At 43.6% G+C, this 18,424-nt stretch overlaps 1 protein-coding gene across 9 annotated transcripts in view; it reads left to right on the top strand.

Moving 5' to 3' along the window:
- Nucleotides 1-18,424, top strand: part of UBE3D (ubiquitin protein ligase E3D) — a 252,983-nt gene that overhangs the window by 103,553 nt on the left and 131,006 nt on the right. For all 9 annotated transcript variants that reach the window (XM_033937938.1, XM_033937942.1, XM_033937933.1 and 6 more), the window contains one exon: nucleotides 1,609-1,778. In XM_033937938.1, the coding sequence (XP_033793829.1) occupies nucleotides 1,609-1,778 (170 nt within the window). The remainder of the gene's footprint in view (nucleotides 1-1,608; nucleotides 1,779-18,424) is intronic.

Here is an 18,424-nt window from a genome sequence, read left to right on the forward strand (position 1 = left end):
TTTTAGTTTAAATTGTGAGGTCCATTGTTCTATCTTGGTGAGGATAGAGGAGGTGAGTTGTTCCGTCTGTTGAGTGAATGAAGTTAGGGGGATGATAATGGTGATGTCATCGGTGTATATGAAAGATTTAAGGTTTAGGTCGGCTAGTATCCGTGCTAGAGGGGCCAAGTAAATATTGAAAAGGGAGGGGGATAGTGGGGAGCCTTGTCGGACTCCGCAGGAGTTACGCCATTGATGGGAGAAGATTCCGTTGCTGTGGACCTGATAGGTACGGTTGGTTAGGAAGCTTGAGAACCAGTTAAGTACTTGGCCGGAGATGCCGATGGAGTCGAGGCAGCGGAGCATGATGTCGTGGTCGACCAGGTCGAAAGCGCTGCTTAGGTCGAATTGGAGTATGAGGGCGCTTTTGCCTAGAGAGAATAGGTGGAGGAGGTAATTGGTTAGAGCAGCTATGACCGTTTCTGTGCTGTGGTTAGAGCGGAAGCCGGATTGCGAATCATGAAGGATGTTGAACTTTTCTAGGTAGTTCGTGAGGTCATGGTTAATGAGGCCTTCTATGAGTTTCTGGAAGAGTGGGATATTAGCGATGGGTCTATAGTTGGCAGCGGCGGCAATGGGTTCTTTGTTGTTTTTGAGGCGGGGGGATATGAGAATGTGTCCGAGTTCGGTCGGGAAGAGACCGGTGGATAAGCATAGAGTGACCCAATTGAAGAGTTCGGCTTTGAATTGGGGGGGGGGGGGCGGATTTAATGATGGCAGGTGGGCAGTTGTCTAACAGGCAGTTGGAATTGGCGTATTTGGAGAGGAGTTTGCGAAAAAGGCTCCAGTCTGGGCTTTCGAAGGAGCTCCAGGACATGTCAGCCCTTGAACCTGTTGTGTCTATTGCTGGAAGGTTGAATATTGTCTCGGTGTTGGGGGTAGTAAGAGATGATTTTAAGGTTTGGATTTTGTTGGCAAAATGGTCAGCTAGGATTGTTGCGGGAGGCGGGAGTTCTGAGCTGGACCGTTTGTATGAATCAGTGTCTAGAAGGGAGTTAACTAATCTGAAAAGTGCTTTGCTATTTAGGGAAGGGGTGTTGATGAGTTGGGAGTAGTATTTGCTGTGTTTTTCGGTAATTAATTTTTTGTATTCGATGACTTTTCGTCGCCAGATAAGCCTATCATTGTCGGTCCCTGATTCTTTCAAGTTTCCTTACTTCGCGTTTTAAGGCTGAGAGATCCGCGTCAAACCATTTGTTTGGGGGCCGAGGGGTTTTCTTGCGGAGTTTTAGGGGGGCGATGGTATTGAGGACTTGGTTGCTGAAGTTTAACTCCTCTCGGTAATTCAAACTTTTTAGACATATTATTATTAATATACAATTTAGCAGAAGGGGAGCTATACAATGTTTGAATCATTTGTATAAATCCTGAACCAATTCCAAACCATTTCATTGTCTGATACATAAAAGACCATTCTACACGATCAAAAGCTTTCTCTGCATCAAGTGATTTATTTTTTTCTTCAGTTTGCTTAGGGCTCTCTGGTTATAGTATCCATGTTTTAAAAGAATATTGTAACATTTTGTTAACATGCTTACACTTGTCTTAAACTGACTTTTCTCTCCACAGCTTTGGCTTTTGAACTCTGACACTTTGTTAGTGGAATCTGCTAGAAAATCATCCAGTGGCAATGTTTTTACTTTGTTTGATGACAACTCAACATCCAATTCCAGATCTTTAGAAGCCAGTAATGCTATCAAAATTCTTTACCACCCCTGCATTAAATTCTTCAACAAGGAGTAAGTCTACGTATTTTGATGTGTATTGTAGAACAGTGATTCCCAACACTGTTCTGGAGGACCACCAGGCCAGTCGGGTTTTCAGGATAGCCCTAATGAACATGCATGGAACAGATTTGCATGCCTGGCACCTCCATTATATGCTGATCTCTCTCATGCATATTCATTAGGGCTATCCTGGTGGTCCTCCAGAACAGGGTTGGGAATCACTGCTGTAGAACATCATGTCATTTTTGTTCTTTTCTTATCTGCTATAATAAAACCCTTAGCTCGCATGCGTACTTCAATCTGCATGTCTCCCTGACTCCGTGCCGCCGTATGTGCAGTAGAAGGAGCCTGTGGCAGTTTGTGACACATGCGGCGATTTCCCCAGCAACGTTCTTGCCCCGATCTCCAACGCTGGCTGACTTACTGCCTTCTGACTATGCTGCCGGGACACCGGATCAGCAGCGGCAGCAGCCACGGGGCATTTGCTAGGCCAGCCTATTTTGATAATGCAAAGCGGGCCGGCCTAGCAAAAGCCCTGAGGCTGCCCGGCCTAACGGATGCTGGCAGGGAGGGGAGGGAGAAGGGGTACTAGTGGACAGGGGAGAGGTAAAAGTAAGGGAAAAGGGCTACGGCTGGACAGGGGAAGCAGGGAAGGAGTGCTGCTGGACATGGGGGAGGTAAAATTAAGAGAGATGGGCTACGGCTGGACAGGGGAAGCAGGGAAGGGGTGCTGCTGGATAGGGGGGGAGGTAAAAGGTAGGGAGAAGGGCTACGGCTGGACAGGGGAAGCAGGGAAGGGGTGCTGCTGGACAGGGGGGGAGGTAAAAGGAAGGGAGAAGGGCTACGGCTGGACAGGGGGAGCAGGGAAGGTGTGCTTGCCTTTCCCTCCAGCGCCTGTCCCTTTCTTCTCACAGCCCAGTGTGTCTTTCCCTCTGGCACCGATCCAATGTCGCTGCCAAGCCAAGGAGTCTGCTGTCCTCACCAATTCAGCAGTGTTGTACGTGTCTCCCCCTCATGCTTTTCACCTGCCACGGTCTGTCTCCAATGACGTGCAACTTCCTATTTCCGCCCGAGTGGACCGTGGTGGACTGAAGGTAGGAGGGGGAGCCACAGACAACACTGCCAAATCGCTGCTGAAGCTGGCAGCCTTTCCTGCATGACGGCGACGTCGGACCAGCACGGGAGGGAGGACACACTGGGCTGTAAGAAGGGGAACTTTGGGAGCATTGCCGCGGGCCACATAAGAAGGCCAGGCAGGCCGGATACGGCCCACAGGCCTTGTGTTTGACACATGTGTCTTAGAGAGAAGAAAAGATAATGGTTACTGCAGATGAGCAGACTGGATGGGTCATTTGGCCTTTATCTGCCTTCATGATTCTATGTTTTCTAGTGACTGTGACTCGGATTCTGTAAACTACGACCTGATTGTAGGCAGCTGTAGGCATCCTAAAGCTGTCTAATCAGCCAATCGGGACGCATGTTTTTTTTCTTTTTTAAATGCTCCCCAGGCAGTCCGCCTATATTGAAGGCACCTCTGGGAGCCTAGGGAGGCCCGCAAGCTCGCCTAAGGCTAGGCAGTAGCCTTGGGCGAACCTAGGCGGCCCTACGCATCTCCGCAGTAGAGAGGGAGACATTTACAATGTAGGCCAGCAAAATGGTGGCCTACATTGTAAGTAGACTCGGCCGTGATACTTAATCGCAGCAAGGGATCTCCCTGCCGTGATTAGTATAGTGGCTGCAGCCACCAGTCTCCCTCCCCCCTCCCCCTAAACAAACGAGGCAGGAGAGATGCCCAATCCTTCCTGCCGAAAGATCCCCCACCCGCCCCCGATAATCACCGGCAGGAGGATGTCCATCACCTCCGACGATCGTGGCAGGAGGGTGCCCAACCCCTCCTGCTGGACTCCCCCAACGAACCCCCAATGAACCCCCCCTCCGCGTCTCTGTAGAAAGAGCTGATAGAATGAGAGGATAAAAGAGAAGTGGAAAAACAGTGGTCCAATCTGAAAGAAACAATAAAATTGGAAAATAAACAAAAGCAAGAAGAAAAAGAAAGCCAATATGGTTTTTCAAAGAAGTGATGGAGAAAATAAAGGCAAAAAAGTTGGCATTGTGAAATACAAAAAAACTCAAGAAGAAACATACAACAGAATACCCGATGAAATTGAAAGAAGCCAAGAGAGAGATATGTCTGGTAAAAGTGCAAGCGGAAGAGCAAAAAGCTAGAAATATAAAAAAGGATGACAATTTTTTTTTCTGGTATATTAGTGAAAGGAGGAAGGCAAAATATGAAATTATGAGACTGAAAGAAGCTTCAAACTGCTATGTGGTGACTAATTAGGAAAAAATTAACTTGCTAACAAATATTTATTTAATTAATAACTAAATTAATTAATTAGTTTTCTATCCCCTTCTCCTCACCGAGCTCAGAACAGGTTATAGGTTCTGAAGAAAATCCTGGAGAAGACCGCAATTAGCTGGCAAAGTTACTCATAAGAATGGAGTGAGTACTGCACTGTTTACCCAAGAAAGTGTTTGAGGTTTAAAAATTGAAAATGGATAAGCCATGGGACCGGACTGCATTCTTCCCAGGATATTGAGGGAACTCAGAGAAGTTCTGGTGTGTCCTCTAAAAGATTTGTTCAATAACTCCTTAGAGACAGGAGAAGTTCCGCAGGATTGGAAAAGAGTAGATAGACCTTGTCCTATGCCTTAAGTAGTTCTGAGGAGGGCCAGCTTGGTTTACCTGGGCCCGATCTTGTTCAACATCTATATAAGAGACCTGACAGAAGGGCTCCGAGGTAGAATAACATTGTTCGCCGATGATGCCAAACTGTGCAATGTAGTGAGCAAAAGCATAACAGACAAAAAAGCAATGACAGACGATATGGTGCATGACTTACTTCTGCTGGAGCACTGGTCTAGGTCCTGGCAACTCAGTTTCAATGCCAAAAAATGCAAAGTCATGCACCTGGGAAGCCAAAATCCATGCAAGATCTACACCCTAAATGGCGAGATCCTGACAAGAACTGAAGCAAAAAGAGACTTGGGGGTGATTGTCAGGAAAGACATGAAGTCTGCGAACCAAGTTGAGCAAGCTTCATCCAAAGCAAGGCAAATCATAGGTTGCATACGCAGGAGTTTCATCAGCCGTAAACCTGAAGTCATTATGCCACTGTATAGATCCATGGTGAGACCGCACCTGGAGTACTGTGTGCAATTCTGGAGGCCGCATTACCGCAAGGATGTGCTGAGACTGGAATCGGTCCAGAGGATGGCCACCAGGATGGTCTCGGGACTCAGGGAGCTCCCGTACGAGGAGCGGTTGGGGAATTTGCAGCTCTACTCACTCGAGGAGCGTCGAGAGAGGGGAGATATGATCGAGACATTCAAATATCTCACGGGCCGCATCAAGGTGGAAGAAGACATCTTCTTCTTCAAGGGTCCCGCGGCAACAAGGGGGCATTCGTGGAAAATCAGGGGCGGGAAACTGCACAGTGACACTAGGAAGTTCTTCTTCACTGAAAGGGTGGTTGATCGCTGGAATAGTCTTCCACTTCAGGTTATTGAGGCCACCAGTGTGGCGGATTTTAAGGCCAGATGGGATAGACATGTGGGATCTATCCGCAAAGATAGATAGGAAGGATCACTGGAGTGGGCAGACTTGATGGGCCGTGGCCCTTATCTGCCGTCTATTTCTATGTTTCTATGATAAAAGTGAGCAAACATGAAATAATAAAAAAATTCAGCTATTACACTTTCTCACATTGCACCAGGATTTACTAGTTAGAAAAACCTGTTGATAGATAGGGCCTAATCCAAGAGCAAGTGAGAATGGATTAGTAGCTATGAATAAATGAAAATTGGATAAGCTGAAATATAATAATCAGAAATACAAAAGTTCAAGATAGAGATTCTAAGTTAACATATTGATTTGATACATGTCTCATATGCTTGAGAGTACAGGAAGGCAGGCTAAGACATTTTGTGATTGATAACTACCATGCCAAATTTACCCCAGATGGAAAAGCTTAAGTTTTATAGGGCTTCTTTGTCCTGAAGAGTGACCAGCCTGAACTAGGCCAATCCTCAGGGACATATAGGCAGACAGGAGTTGGCTTTTGACCTGGTATCCACATACCAGGGGGCCCTAAGGTTGCCATGACTTGAGTTTTGCTGTGGGAAAGACAAATTGAAACCATATGTGTATCATTGTATGTATTGATTCAAAAATTAAGTTTCAGTAAGTCAGTAAAATTACACAATAGAAATTTACTTAGGTAGCTATAGGTAATAAGTTAACAAGTATAAGTTAACAAGTATAGATTAGAATATATTTTATTTTGATCTTCATATATCTGAAATCCTGAAGAGATCCTGATAAGACTACAGCTGGTGTTTGACCTCTGACCTTGAGCAACTTTTTTCTACTCGTAGAATCTTGATGGGGGGAGCTAACTGTTCTTTCCATCTTTTTCTTTGTTCAGCCTTAGTGAGACAGAGATGATATTCTCAGTATAGAGAGGACACACTGATTTTTACAGGAAAGGATTTAAAAGCTGAATAGTTTTGTGAGTATATTACAATATCTGTCTATGTATTTCTTCTTTTTATAAAATATGTAAGCTTAATGTGAGAATGTAACTTTTTAGATATAAGAATGTAATTTTAGGACACGCCTATATGAAGCTAGCCTTATATGGAAACAAATAATTTGGACCTATTAGATTGCAGTTGGATTGTAACGAAGGAATGTCATTTAGGATATATATGGATGTGTAACTGGTAAAACGTTGGAATTTATTATGAGCAAGGCCAGCTTTTGGCTTCTGTAATAATTCTCATGATGCAAATGATAACCAATTGATAATTAATTGATAATTCTTATCTAATATTGATAACTAATAAAAAATATTTTGGATTTTATATTTTGCATCATTTTTGTCATTTCATTTTACAACCCTAGAGTAGCTATAAGTATGCTTGTGTGCAATCATCTTAGCCAAGGGTGTCAAACCTTTTTGCTTCACTGGGCCGCATTGACCCAAAAAAATGTTTCTGGGGCTGCACAAACTTTCAAACGCTGCAGCAAGACACAGGAGGGAGCCAGCAAGATGGTAAACACCATGGGGCAGCAGAGGAAAACACTGTATCGCCCTTGACCAGGGCCGCAGGTTGGACCCCCCTGATTGTTGTCCCTCTTCACAGAAGTGGTCGCAAAGATGACACGGGAAACTATAGGCCAGTAAGCCTCACTTCGGTTGCTGGAAAAATAATGAAAGTTGCTGAAGGAAAGAAAAGTGAATTTCCTAGAATCCAATGGGTTACAAGAACCGAGGAAACTTGACTTTACTAAAGGTAGGTTTATATGTAGATGGTAATGGCCCCGTGTTCTCTTTAAAAAATATGTTTATTGTTAGTAGGAGAGTTGATAGTTTTCTAAAGGTAAATCATGCCAAACAAACCTGGGAAATGAGAGAATTGTATCGAAGTTATGCGCTAGATGTAATTTTCTTAGATTTCATCAAAGCCTTTGACATGGTTCTTCATAGGAGGCTCTTGAATAAACTTGAGAGGCAGAATTTAGGATCCAAAGTGAATTGGATTAGAAACTGGTTGACGCAGAGAAGCCAGAAAGTGGTGGTTAATGGAATTTGCTTAGAGGAAGGAAAGGTGAGTAGTGGAGTACCACAAGGATTGGGATTGGGTCTGATTCTGTTCAATATATTTGTGACTGACATTACTGAAGGGTTAGAAGGTAACCCTATACCCCAGGGTGCTTAGGGAGCTGAGTGATGTCTTGGCGGAGCCACTGTCCGCGCTCTTCAACCTCTCCCTTAGTACAGGCAGCGTCCCGTTGGACTGGAGGACGGCTAACGTCATTCCATTCCACAAGAAAGGCTCCAAGATGGAGACAGCAAACTACAGACCAGTGAGTCTAACATCGATAGTGAGCAAACTAATGGAAACTCTAATCAAACACCAATTGGATAAGATCCTGGATGAGGAGAATCTACGGGATCCCTGACAACATGGATTTACTAAGGGGAGATCATGCCAATCCAACCTGATCAGCTTCTTTGATTGGGTGACGGGGAAGCTGGATATTGGGGAGTCCCTGGACATCGTGTACCTGGACTTTAGCAAAGCATTCGATAGCGTACCACACCGCAGGTTGCTGAGCAAGATGAGTTCTATAGGATTAGGTGACACATTGACGAAATGGGTTGGGAACTGGCTTGGAGGTAGGCTTCAAAGGGTGGTGGTGAACGGCACCCCCTCCGAAATGACAGAGGTGATCAGTGGAGTGCCACAGGGCTCAGTCTTGGGCCCAATCCTATTCAACATCTTTATAAGGGACTTGGCAGAAGGGCTTCGAGGTAAAATAACATTATTCGCCGATGACGCCAAACCAAGTAATGTAGTGGGCAAATGCACAACAGACGAAGATTCAATGCTCGACAACATGATGCACGACCTACTCCTACTGGAGCGCTGGTCTAGGACCTGGCAACTCAACTTCAATGCCAAAAAATGCAGTTATGCATCTGGGCAGCCAAAATCCATGCAAGTCTTATACCCTTAATGGCGAGATCCTAGCAAAAACGGTAGCAGAACGAGACTTGGGGGTAATCGTCAGTGAGGACATGAAGTCTGCCAATCAAGTGGAGCAGGCTTCGTCCAAGGCAAGACAAATCATGGGTTGCATACGAAGGGGTTTCGTCAGCCGTAAGGCGGAAGTCATTATGCCATTGTATAGATCCATGGTGAGGCCCCACCTGGAATACTGTGTGCAATTCTGGAGGCCACATTATCGCAAGGATGTGCTGAGACTGGAGTCGGTGCAGAGAATGGCCACCCGGATGGTCTCGGAACTCAAGGATCTTCCATACGAAGAACGGCTTGACAAATTACAGCTATACTCGCTCGAGGAGCGCAGAGAAAGGGGGGACATGATCGAGACGTTCAAGTATCTTACGGGCCGCATCGAGGCGGAGGAAGATATCTTCTTTTTCAAGGGTCCCACGACAACATGAGGGCATCTGTGGAAAATCAGGGGCGGGAAACTACGAGGTGACACCAGGAAATTATTTTTCACTGAAAGGGTGGTTGATCGCTGGAATAGTCTTCCACTACAGGTGATTGAGGCCAGCAGCGTGCATGATTTTAAGGCCAAATGGGATCGGCACATGGGATCTATTCACAGGGCAAAGGTAGGGGAGGGACATTAGGGTGGGCAGACTAGATGGGCCGTGGCCCTTATCTGCCGTTTATTTCTATGTTTCTATGTAAAGTTTGTCTTTTTGCAGATGATACCAAGATTTGTAGCAGAGTGGACACCCTCCTTGAGGGCCGCAATCCAGTCGGGTTTTCAGGATTTCCCCAATGAATATGCATGAGATCTATGTGCATGCACTGCTTTCAATGCATATTCATTGGGGAAATCCTGAAAACCCGACTGGATTGCGGCCCTCAAGGAGGGACTTTGAGACCCCTGCCCTAGAAGGATTGGAAAACATAAAAAAGGCTTTGCAAAAGTTAAGAGTGATCTAATGTTTAGCAATTAAATATCAATGATAAGAAGTGCAGAGTGATGAACTTAGGGAGTAGAAATCTGTGGGAACCATATGTGGTGAGAGGCTGATATGCAAAGAAGGGGAGAGGGACCTTGGGGCGATAGTGTCTGAGGATCTGAAAGCAACAAAACAGTGTGACAAAGTGGAGACTGTAGCTAGAAGGATGCTGGGCTGTATGGAAAGAGTCATATCCAGTAGAAGAAAGGAGGTGTTGATGTCCATGTGCAGATCATTGATGAGGTCCCACCTGAAGTACTCTGTACAGTTTTAGAGGCCGTATCTGGCTTTACAAAAATTGGAAGTGATCCAGAGAAAAGCAAAGAAAATGGTATGGGGTTTGGGGCTTGTGCCAAAAGACATACAAAAAGAGATTGAAAGACTTGAATATGTATACTGTAGAGGAGAGGAGGGTCACGGGAAATATAATACAGACATTTAAATACTTCAAAGGTATTAATTTAGAAACAAATCTTTTCAAGTGAAAGGAAAATGGTAAAACTAGAGGGTATGAGTTGAGGTTCTGGGGTGGCAGACTTAGGATATTAGGTTCTCACTGCCAGAGTTGCAGTGCTGGAGTTCTTTTTCACGGAAAAGGTGGTGGATGCCTAAAATGCCCTCCCTAGGGAGATGGTGGAGATGAAAACAGTGATGGAATTCAAAAAAGCATGGGATGAACATAGAGGATCTCTAATTTTAAAAAAATGAATGGTATAAGACAAACTAAGGCCAGTACTAGATGTCCCATATATGGTGATTTGGTTTAGGATGAGCTGGGGAGGACTTTGATAGAAGCTCTAGTGACAGAATGGTTAGGATAGGCTGGAGTGGGCTTCGATGGTAATTCCAGCAGTGGGAACCTAAAGACAGTAGCGGGTGGACTTCTATGGTCTATTGCCCAGAAATATTAAAGAAAAGACAATTTAAACATGAATGTATAATGAGTGTTTACTTGGCAGACTGGTTGGACAGTTCAGGTTTTTATTTGCTATCATTTACTATGTTACCTTCTCCCTCAGGAAGAAACAGTTTCCTTGGTGTTTAGAGGCTGTACTGGGACCAATCAACTTTTCTCCTAGCTGCCCAGAATTTTAAAGTCATATCCCTGGTGTCTAATGGCATTCCTTCCTTCATGCCTGCCCACCCAGAATTTTAAAGACATGTTGCTGCTGTCTAGTGGCTCCCCCGCCAGACCTGGTATTTCTTAATAGTAGGAGCCATGAACACTGGCTTCTCCCACTGATGTGGTTGTTCTGAAAATGGTGGCTCTTGCCTCTCTCATTATAGTTTAATCTTGATATACCACTTCCTGCCAAAGCAATTTAAGCGGTTTACAAAGCATCAAGCAAAAAAGTTAAAACATAAAACCATAAAGCATGAAAAAGAACTCCCCACTTGATAGAAAAACACAAAGAGCACTCACTTAGAATCATTTAAACTAAAAATTACTACAATAAAAACAGTATACACTTCTCCCTCCATATTCGCGGGGGATGTGGGTGGACCATTGGTGCGAATATGAAAAAACCGCGAATAACTTTTCTGCTATTATTTGCGGTTTTTAGAAAAAGCTTTCCTTTTTATTATTGAAACTGCAAATAACTTTTCTACTGTTTGTGGTTTTTGAAATAAGCCACTTTTACTACAAGCAGCGATTTCTGGGCTTGGATTAGGCAAGCATGCTGAGAAGAAGCCTTTCTCTAGCGGTTTTCTCAGTGCACACTTGGAAGCATGGAAGCAGCGATTTTCAGAGTGAATGGTAAGCGATAAACTTTATCGGTACAGTAAAAGGAAAAAGAACTTTAGTGATGATGTAATTTTGGGGGCGGAGTCAGCATCCAAAAAATCACAAATCCGCAGATACAGAAACCGCGAATACGGAGGGAGAAGTGCAAGTACAATAGGCAAAACACCGGTTGTCAAACAGACATAACTGTGTCTCCCCCGTGCTACCCTTCAGAGAGAGAGATCGCAAAAACGTACTGAAAAAATTGGCTTTTAGGCCCAGATTCTGTAAATGATGCCATTATCGGTGGCCACCTAAAAATGGCTGCAAATCGCTTGTCAATCACGCAATGATGCCATTTGCAGAATTTCAGCTACATGAAAGGTAAGTGCCAGAAATATAGGCCAGGGTTCTTAAAGGCCTACATTTACAATGCCTACCTTTCATGACACGCCTTACAATGCTTAATGCCACTTCCAGCATTATTGGGGTTAGTTGTCATAAGGTGCCTCTGTAGATGGGATAATGGTGGCCTAGCGCCTCCATTTTTTAAATTGATTTTTAATTGATGCAGCCAATCAGTGTACTGATTAAACCAATTAAGTTAGGTTAAGTTAGGTGACAATAGGGCGTCTACCACCGATTAACTTCAAGCTGTTTTTAGAATTGGGCCCAGATTCTGTAATTGGCGCCATTGTTGGCGGCCACCATTCGTGTGTCAATCATGTGACATGGGTAAAGAATTGTGCCTCCGGAAATTTAGGGCAGGTTTTCCTGGCCTACATTTCTGGCGCCTACCTATGATGTGAATCTTGCCTCCGTAGGTGCTTTAGGCATTAGCCACGGCCACAGTGGCTTTAAGCAGCCTAAAGCACGTATGGAGGCACAATTCTGGCACCAATTTTGTAGGTGCCTTAAAACTCAGTTAAAAACATCATTTCAGCAGCATTTGTTGTTTTTACTGAGTTTGGGTGCCTATCAGCACTTAAAAAACCAGCACCTTTTTGAGAATCTGTGCCTAAATGCCAATAATTTTTTTTTAACCCTCACTCTTCCTTGTCAGTGCCTAAGCCAGTCACTGCTCAGAGACTCACAGGAAGGTGACATTGATCAATGAGCTGCACATTACTACTGCAATTTTAATGCAACAGTGATTTGCATTCTTACTGATAATAGCATGCCTTGGTATTTTTCTGGCAGTATTTTGCAGTAGAACTGCAGTTCCCTCTTTGCGAGGGAAATTAGTCGGTATGTATTTTATTATGCAGACTCTTTAAATTTTTTTTGTTAATATTTCTGCTTTGGGCTATAGCTATACTTGTATTTTGCTGGTATGATATCTTTGTGCTGACTGCTCTTTTGTTCTTGGTTTAAATTACTCCTGGAATGTTCTTTTGATTCACTTTCACTTAAGAGTTCTTTTACCAAGGTGTGCTAACCGATTTAGTGCATGCTAAGACAAGTATGCGCTAAATGCTAAGATGCCCATTATATTCTTATGGGCATCTTATCATATAGCAGGCACCAAATTGGTTAGCAAACCTTAGTAAGAGGACCTCTTGGTTTATATTTTTTACTTTTTATTCAGTGTGTGCTTTATTTTCAGACTTGTTTTGGATCATTGCTCATTTAATTATGTACTGTTCATTCTGATGTACATTTTGTACTCTGTAAGGTGTCCTTCGTAAGGTGTCATATATATACTGAAATAACAACAAAATGCAACAGCTAGTTAATTTCTGCTGATTAAAAATGAAGGCATTTTTAATATATATTGGATGATTAATCATATTATCTGCAGGTAATGGAGCTCTCTCATTTTTATTTTTCTGTTAAATAAAGTACAACAAATAGGTTAGTGTTGTGAATTAATCAGCATTTGACTGTTTCCTACATTTACCCCCTCGGGTTGCATAAACCAATGATTCCATTTGTGGAAGCTGCTTATGTTGCTAATTTGCCTACCATTCTGTTTGAAAATTAATAAAGCAAAACCAGGAAATATTACAAAATCTGCAAGCTCTAAACTGATTTAAGTAATTTCAGTAGTTAAGGGATTTTTTTGTTCATTCAATTCATATGGTAATTTGCAGAAGAAAGAGGACTTTAACCCCCTTCCTCCATTTTACAAATTTTACAAAAATGGTTTTTAGCATTGGCAGCGCAATGAATGCTGTGTGCTGCTCTGACGCTCATAGGAACTCAATGAGCGTCAGAGCAGCACACGGTATTCAGCGTGCTGGCCAGCGCTAAAAAACACTTTTGCAGTTTTATAAAAAAGGTGTGTGTGTGGGGTAAAATATGCATTAGAACTAGGCAAGTATAATTGGGTCCCTTTTAGGTTACCTTTCACTGGGGATAAAAGAACTGTCTAGTCTTCTAGCAACTACTGTAAATTGTGACTGGGTAACATAGAAACATAGAAAAAGATGGCAGATAAGGGCCGCGGCCCATCTAGTCTGCCCACCCTAATGGCCCTCCCCTATTTAACTCTGCGTAGAGATACCACGTGATGATCCCATTTCTTCTTAAAATCAGGCACGCTGCTTGCTTCAATCACCTGAAGTGGAAGTTTATTCCAGCGATCAACCACTCTTTCGGTGAAAAAGTATTTCCTGGTGTCGCCGTGCAATTTACCGCCCCTGATTCTCCATGGATATCCTCTTGTCGCCGTCGGACTTTTGAAAAAGAAGATATCCTCTTCTACCTCGATACGGCCCGTGAGGTATTTGAACGTCTCGATCATGTCTCCCCTCTCTCTGCGTTCCTCGAGTGAGTATAGGCGTAATTTATCCAGCCGTTCCTCGTACGAGAGATCCTTGAGTCCCAAGACCATCCGGGTGGCCATCCGCTGGACTGACTCAAGTCTCAGTACATCCTTGCGGTAATGAGGCCTCCAGAATTGTACGCAGTACTCCAGATGGGGCCTCACCATGGATCTATACAACAGCATAATGACTTCAGGCTTACGGCTGACGAAACTCCTACGTATACATCCTGTGATCTGCCTAGCCTTAGATGAAGCCCGCTCCACTTGATTGGCAGTCTTCATGTCTTCACTGATGATTACCCCTAAATCCCGTTCCGCAACAGTCCTTGCTAGGATCTCGCCATTTAGGGTGTAAGTCTTGCATGGATTTTGATTGCCAAGGTGCATGACTTTGCATTTTTTGGCATTGAAATTCAGTTGCCAGGTCCTAGACCATTGCTCCAATAGGAGTAGGTCGTGTATCATATTGTCCGTTGTGCTCTTACCTATTATATTACATAGTTTGGCGTCATCGGCGAATAACGTTATTTTACCCCGAAGCCCCTCAGCCAAGTCCCTTATAAAGATATTGAAAAGGATCGGGCCCAAGACTGAGCCCTGCGGCACTCCGCTGATCACTGCCGTCGTTACGGAGGGGGTGCCGTTCACCACCACCCTCTTAAGTCTACCACCAAGCCAGTCTCCAACCCATTTTGTCAAAGTGTCACCTAATCCTATAGAACTCATTTTGCACAACAACCTGCGGTGTGGGACACTATCAAATGCTTTGCTGAAGTCCAAGTATACAATGTCCAAGGACTCTCCAACATCGAGCTTCCCCGTCACCCAGTCAAAGAAGCTGATTAAGTTGGATTGGCAGGATTTCCCCTTGGTAAATCCATGTTGACGGGGATCCCGTAGATTCTCCACGTCCAGGATCTTATCTAATTGGTATTTGATTAAAGTTTCCATTAGTTTGCTCACTATTGATGTGAGACTCACTGGTCTGTAGTTCTCAGTCTCAGGGTAAGACCTGGACTGGAGTAGCCTGAGCCCTGACCTGGGTCATCCAAGCCTCAGCCAAGCAGTTGAATGAGGCGTAGAAGGGTGTCTGCATTAAAATAAAAAGGTCCAGTACAGGTGTTTAGTGTGAATTTTAAGATGACTTTATTTTCTGGTCTTATATTGTAGTGCAATTCTAAAACATATAAAACAAAAACTCTCATTGGTGGCTAAATACCACCTTATCAGAAACAGCATTTTTACTTTCCCCAAACTTTACTCTGTAATCATGCTCTCAAATAAGCATGACTCCTCAGGTTCCATTTCAACATAATTTGTAAGCATTTCTTCTGGCATTTTTGTATCACAATCATCATTACCTTCAGAAGAATGATTAGAAGTTTCAGTCCTGAGGTTTACTCCTTGCTTTCTGTGGGGAATGCTGGTTTCTGTCCTCTGAATCTTGGCTAGCACAGGTCTGCTTCTCTCCAAGGATTCAGGTATCCTGTAAACTTGTGGCTGCCTCTGCCTTCTTTGGCCTAGAGAACATACTCTTTTTCCTAGCATGGGCTGATTGCCCCTCAAAACTTCTGTGGTTCTCTGGTGCTTTGCTAATGAGCCTGAATAGCTTCCCTGCTCATTAAACCTGCCCCTAGCAGAGCTGATTGCAGGAGCTAATCCCTTTGTGGGTTTTGCTATCACTTGCCTGGTGCATGCTGGTCCTTGTAGTTCTTTGCTTTTAGCATTCCCTGCATTAGAACTAGGCAAGTATAATTGGGTCCCTTTTAGGTTACCTTTCACTGGGGATAAATTCTGCAGAGCAGTTTTCCTAACCTGCCTGCTTCTAGGGGTAGGTTTAGGGATAGTTTTAGAGCACTGCAGGGTTTCTTCCAGCATGACAGGACTCGCCCTGTCACAATATGTATGCTACTTTGCATGTATAAAGAATAAATTTTTGTGTTTCAAAATCTTAAGCACTATATTCTTATTTATGGTCTTTTAAAAGTTATGTTAATCTACAAAAATAATTCAATAAAAAATAAAATCTATACAGAATGATGAAATGGGGAAGCCAATTTTGAAAGAAAGCTGAGAACAGAATTTAGGAATTTAAGGGCATCTTTAACGAAGCCGCGTTAGCGGTTTTAGCGCACGCAGCTTTTTAGCGCATGCTAAACCCACGCTATGCGGCTAGAACTAATGCCAGCTCAATGCGGCCAGCAGTTTAGCGTGCACTGTACGCGCGTTAAACCGCTAACATGGCTTTGTAAAAGAGCCCTAAATTTTAAGTTGAAATTGTCTTCTACCAGGTAGGATGATCACTATATATGTTCAATTCCAGTATGTATAATCACCCTACTTAGTAGAGGGAAGTTCCAGTATATACTGTATTCTGCTAAGTGGACATTTAAAATGAAAGAAGATATTTGAGTATATAGGGGGTAGGATTTTTCATTGTTTAAATTGTACAAAAAATGTGGTGGTTTTAAAAAAATATTTTGTTGATGTATGTGGAGTATTTTCTTTGACTGATGACTGGATAGTGCCACTTTAAGACCAGGTATCAGACAAATAAATATATATATATATATATATATATGTGTGTGTGTTTTATAGAGTAAATAACTTTAGAGAGTGCCCTCTCGTTCTCTCTACCTTGGAGAGGGTGAACAACCTGTCTTTATCTACCAATTCTGTTCCCTTCATTATCTTGAATGTTTCGATCATGTCTCCTCTCAGTCTCCACTTTTTAAGGGAGAAGAGGCTCAGTTTCTCTAATCTCTCACTGTACGGCAACTCCTCCAGCCCCTTAACCATTTTAGTCGCTCTTCTCTGGACCCTTTCGAGTCGTACTGTGTCTTTCTTCATGTACAGCGACCAGTGCTGGATGCAATATTCCAGGTGAGGGCATACCATGGCCCAGTACAGTGGCATGATAACTTTCTCTGATCTGTTCGTGATACCCTTCTTAATCATTCCTAGCATTCTGTTCACCCTTTTTGCCGCCACTGCGCATTGCGCGGACGGCTTCATTGACTTGCCGACCAGTACTCCCAAGTTTTTTTCCTGGGGGGTCTTTCCAAGTACTGCACCGGACATCCTGTATTCGTGTATAAGATTTTTGTTACCGACATGCATCACCTTACACTTATCCACATTAAACCTTATTTGCCATGTCGCAGCCCATTTCTTGAGCGTGTTTATGTCACATTGCAGGTCTTTGCAATCCTGCGTCTTGACTACTCTGAATAACTTCGTATTGTCTGCAAATTTAATCACCTTACTCGTCGTACCAATTTACAGGTTGTTTATAAATATGTTTAAGAGCATGGGTCCAATTCATTCTAGGATACAATTCAAAACACCAATTCTAGTTCATCAGATCCTGTAACTGCAACAACCTGAATATTTACATCCTCAATAATAAAACCCTAAGCATGCATGCGCACTTAGGAGGCTGTGATCCCTGCCGCCATGATGTGTACCTCCGTGGCCGCATTCCATTTGCGGCACATGGGGTGGCTTGCGGTGCGTGTGCCGGCTTAGGGCGCTTGCAGTGGATTGAGCGGCGGTTTGTCTCAGTAACGGCAGGAGGGTGTCATGCGGGTGCTGCGAGGTGGCCCATGCTGGTAAATAGTGGAGGGGGAGAGAGAAAGGGGGCTGTTTTGGGGGGACGGGTGTGCTGGGGGGGCAGAGAGCAATCATGCTTTGCTCTGGGGGTGGGGAAACAGAAGGGGGCCACAGAGAGACAGGCAGGCATGGCGCAACAGAGAAATACATGCAGGCAGGGGGCCAGGGAGAGAGACAGACAGAAAGAATGACAGACAGACAGTGGCCAAGGAGAGAGAGAGAAAAAAAAACAACAACCAGACAAACAGTGGCCAAGGAGAGAGAGAGAAAAAAAAACAACAACCAGACAAACAGTGGCCAAGGAGAGAGAGAGAAAAATAAAAAGCAGACAGACAGTGGCCAAGGAGAGAGAGACAAAGAAAAAAAGACAGACAGACAGGCAGAGACGGGGGAGGGGAGACACAGAAATAAAGAAAGACAGACAGACATATATTCTAGCACCCGTTAATGTAACGGGCTTAAACACTAGGGGGCTTGTAATAAAAAAAACCCCAAAACATCTAAAAAGTGGCCTAAATGGGTACTTGGACGATCAAAAAGCCTGATCGTCCAAGTACCCATAATTAAAGTTGGTTTTAGACGTATCTAAAACCAGCTTAGGCCTTTCCCCTGCCTCTAAACGCATAATGAACTGCAATTTATAAACTGCATGCTTATTCCATGCAACACATCTCGCTCTCTCCGTTCTACAGCTCAAAGGCTGCTTGTTGTTCCTTCATTAAAAATTATTGGTACTAGGCGTCATGATATATACTCAGTGATGGCTCCTCAGACCTGGAATACCCTACCGCAATATATAAGAGATGAAAATGACCTCAATCGATTTAAAAATATTTCTTTTTAAAGACGCATTTAACCTTTGAATCTCAAATAATGCAGAAAACATCTCTGAAAATAAAAAGGTAAATAAAAAAAATTTTATAGGAAAATTAATGTTACTACCTTCCCTTATGTTCTTTCCATGTACTGTTTTTTC

Source organism: Geotrypetes seraphini, chromosome 3 (genome assembly GCF_902459505.1).
Source record: "Geotrypetes seraphini chromosome 3, aGeoSer1.1, whole genome shotgun sequence".
Taxonomy (NCBI): domain Eukaryota; kingdom Metazoa; phylum Chordata; class Amphibia; order Gymnophiona; family Dermophiidae; genus Geotrypetes; species Geotrypetes seraphini.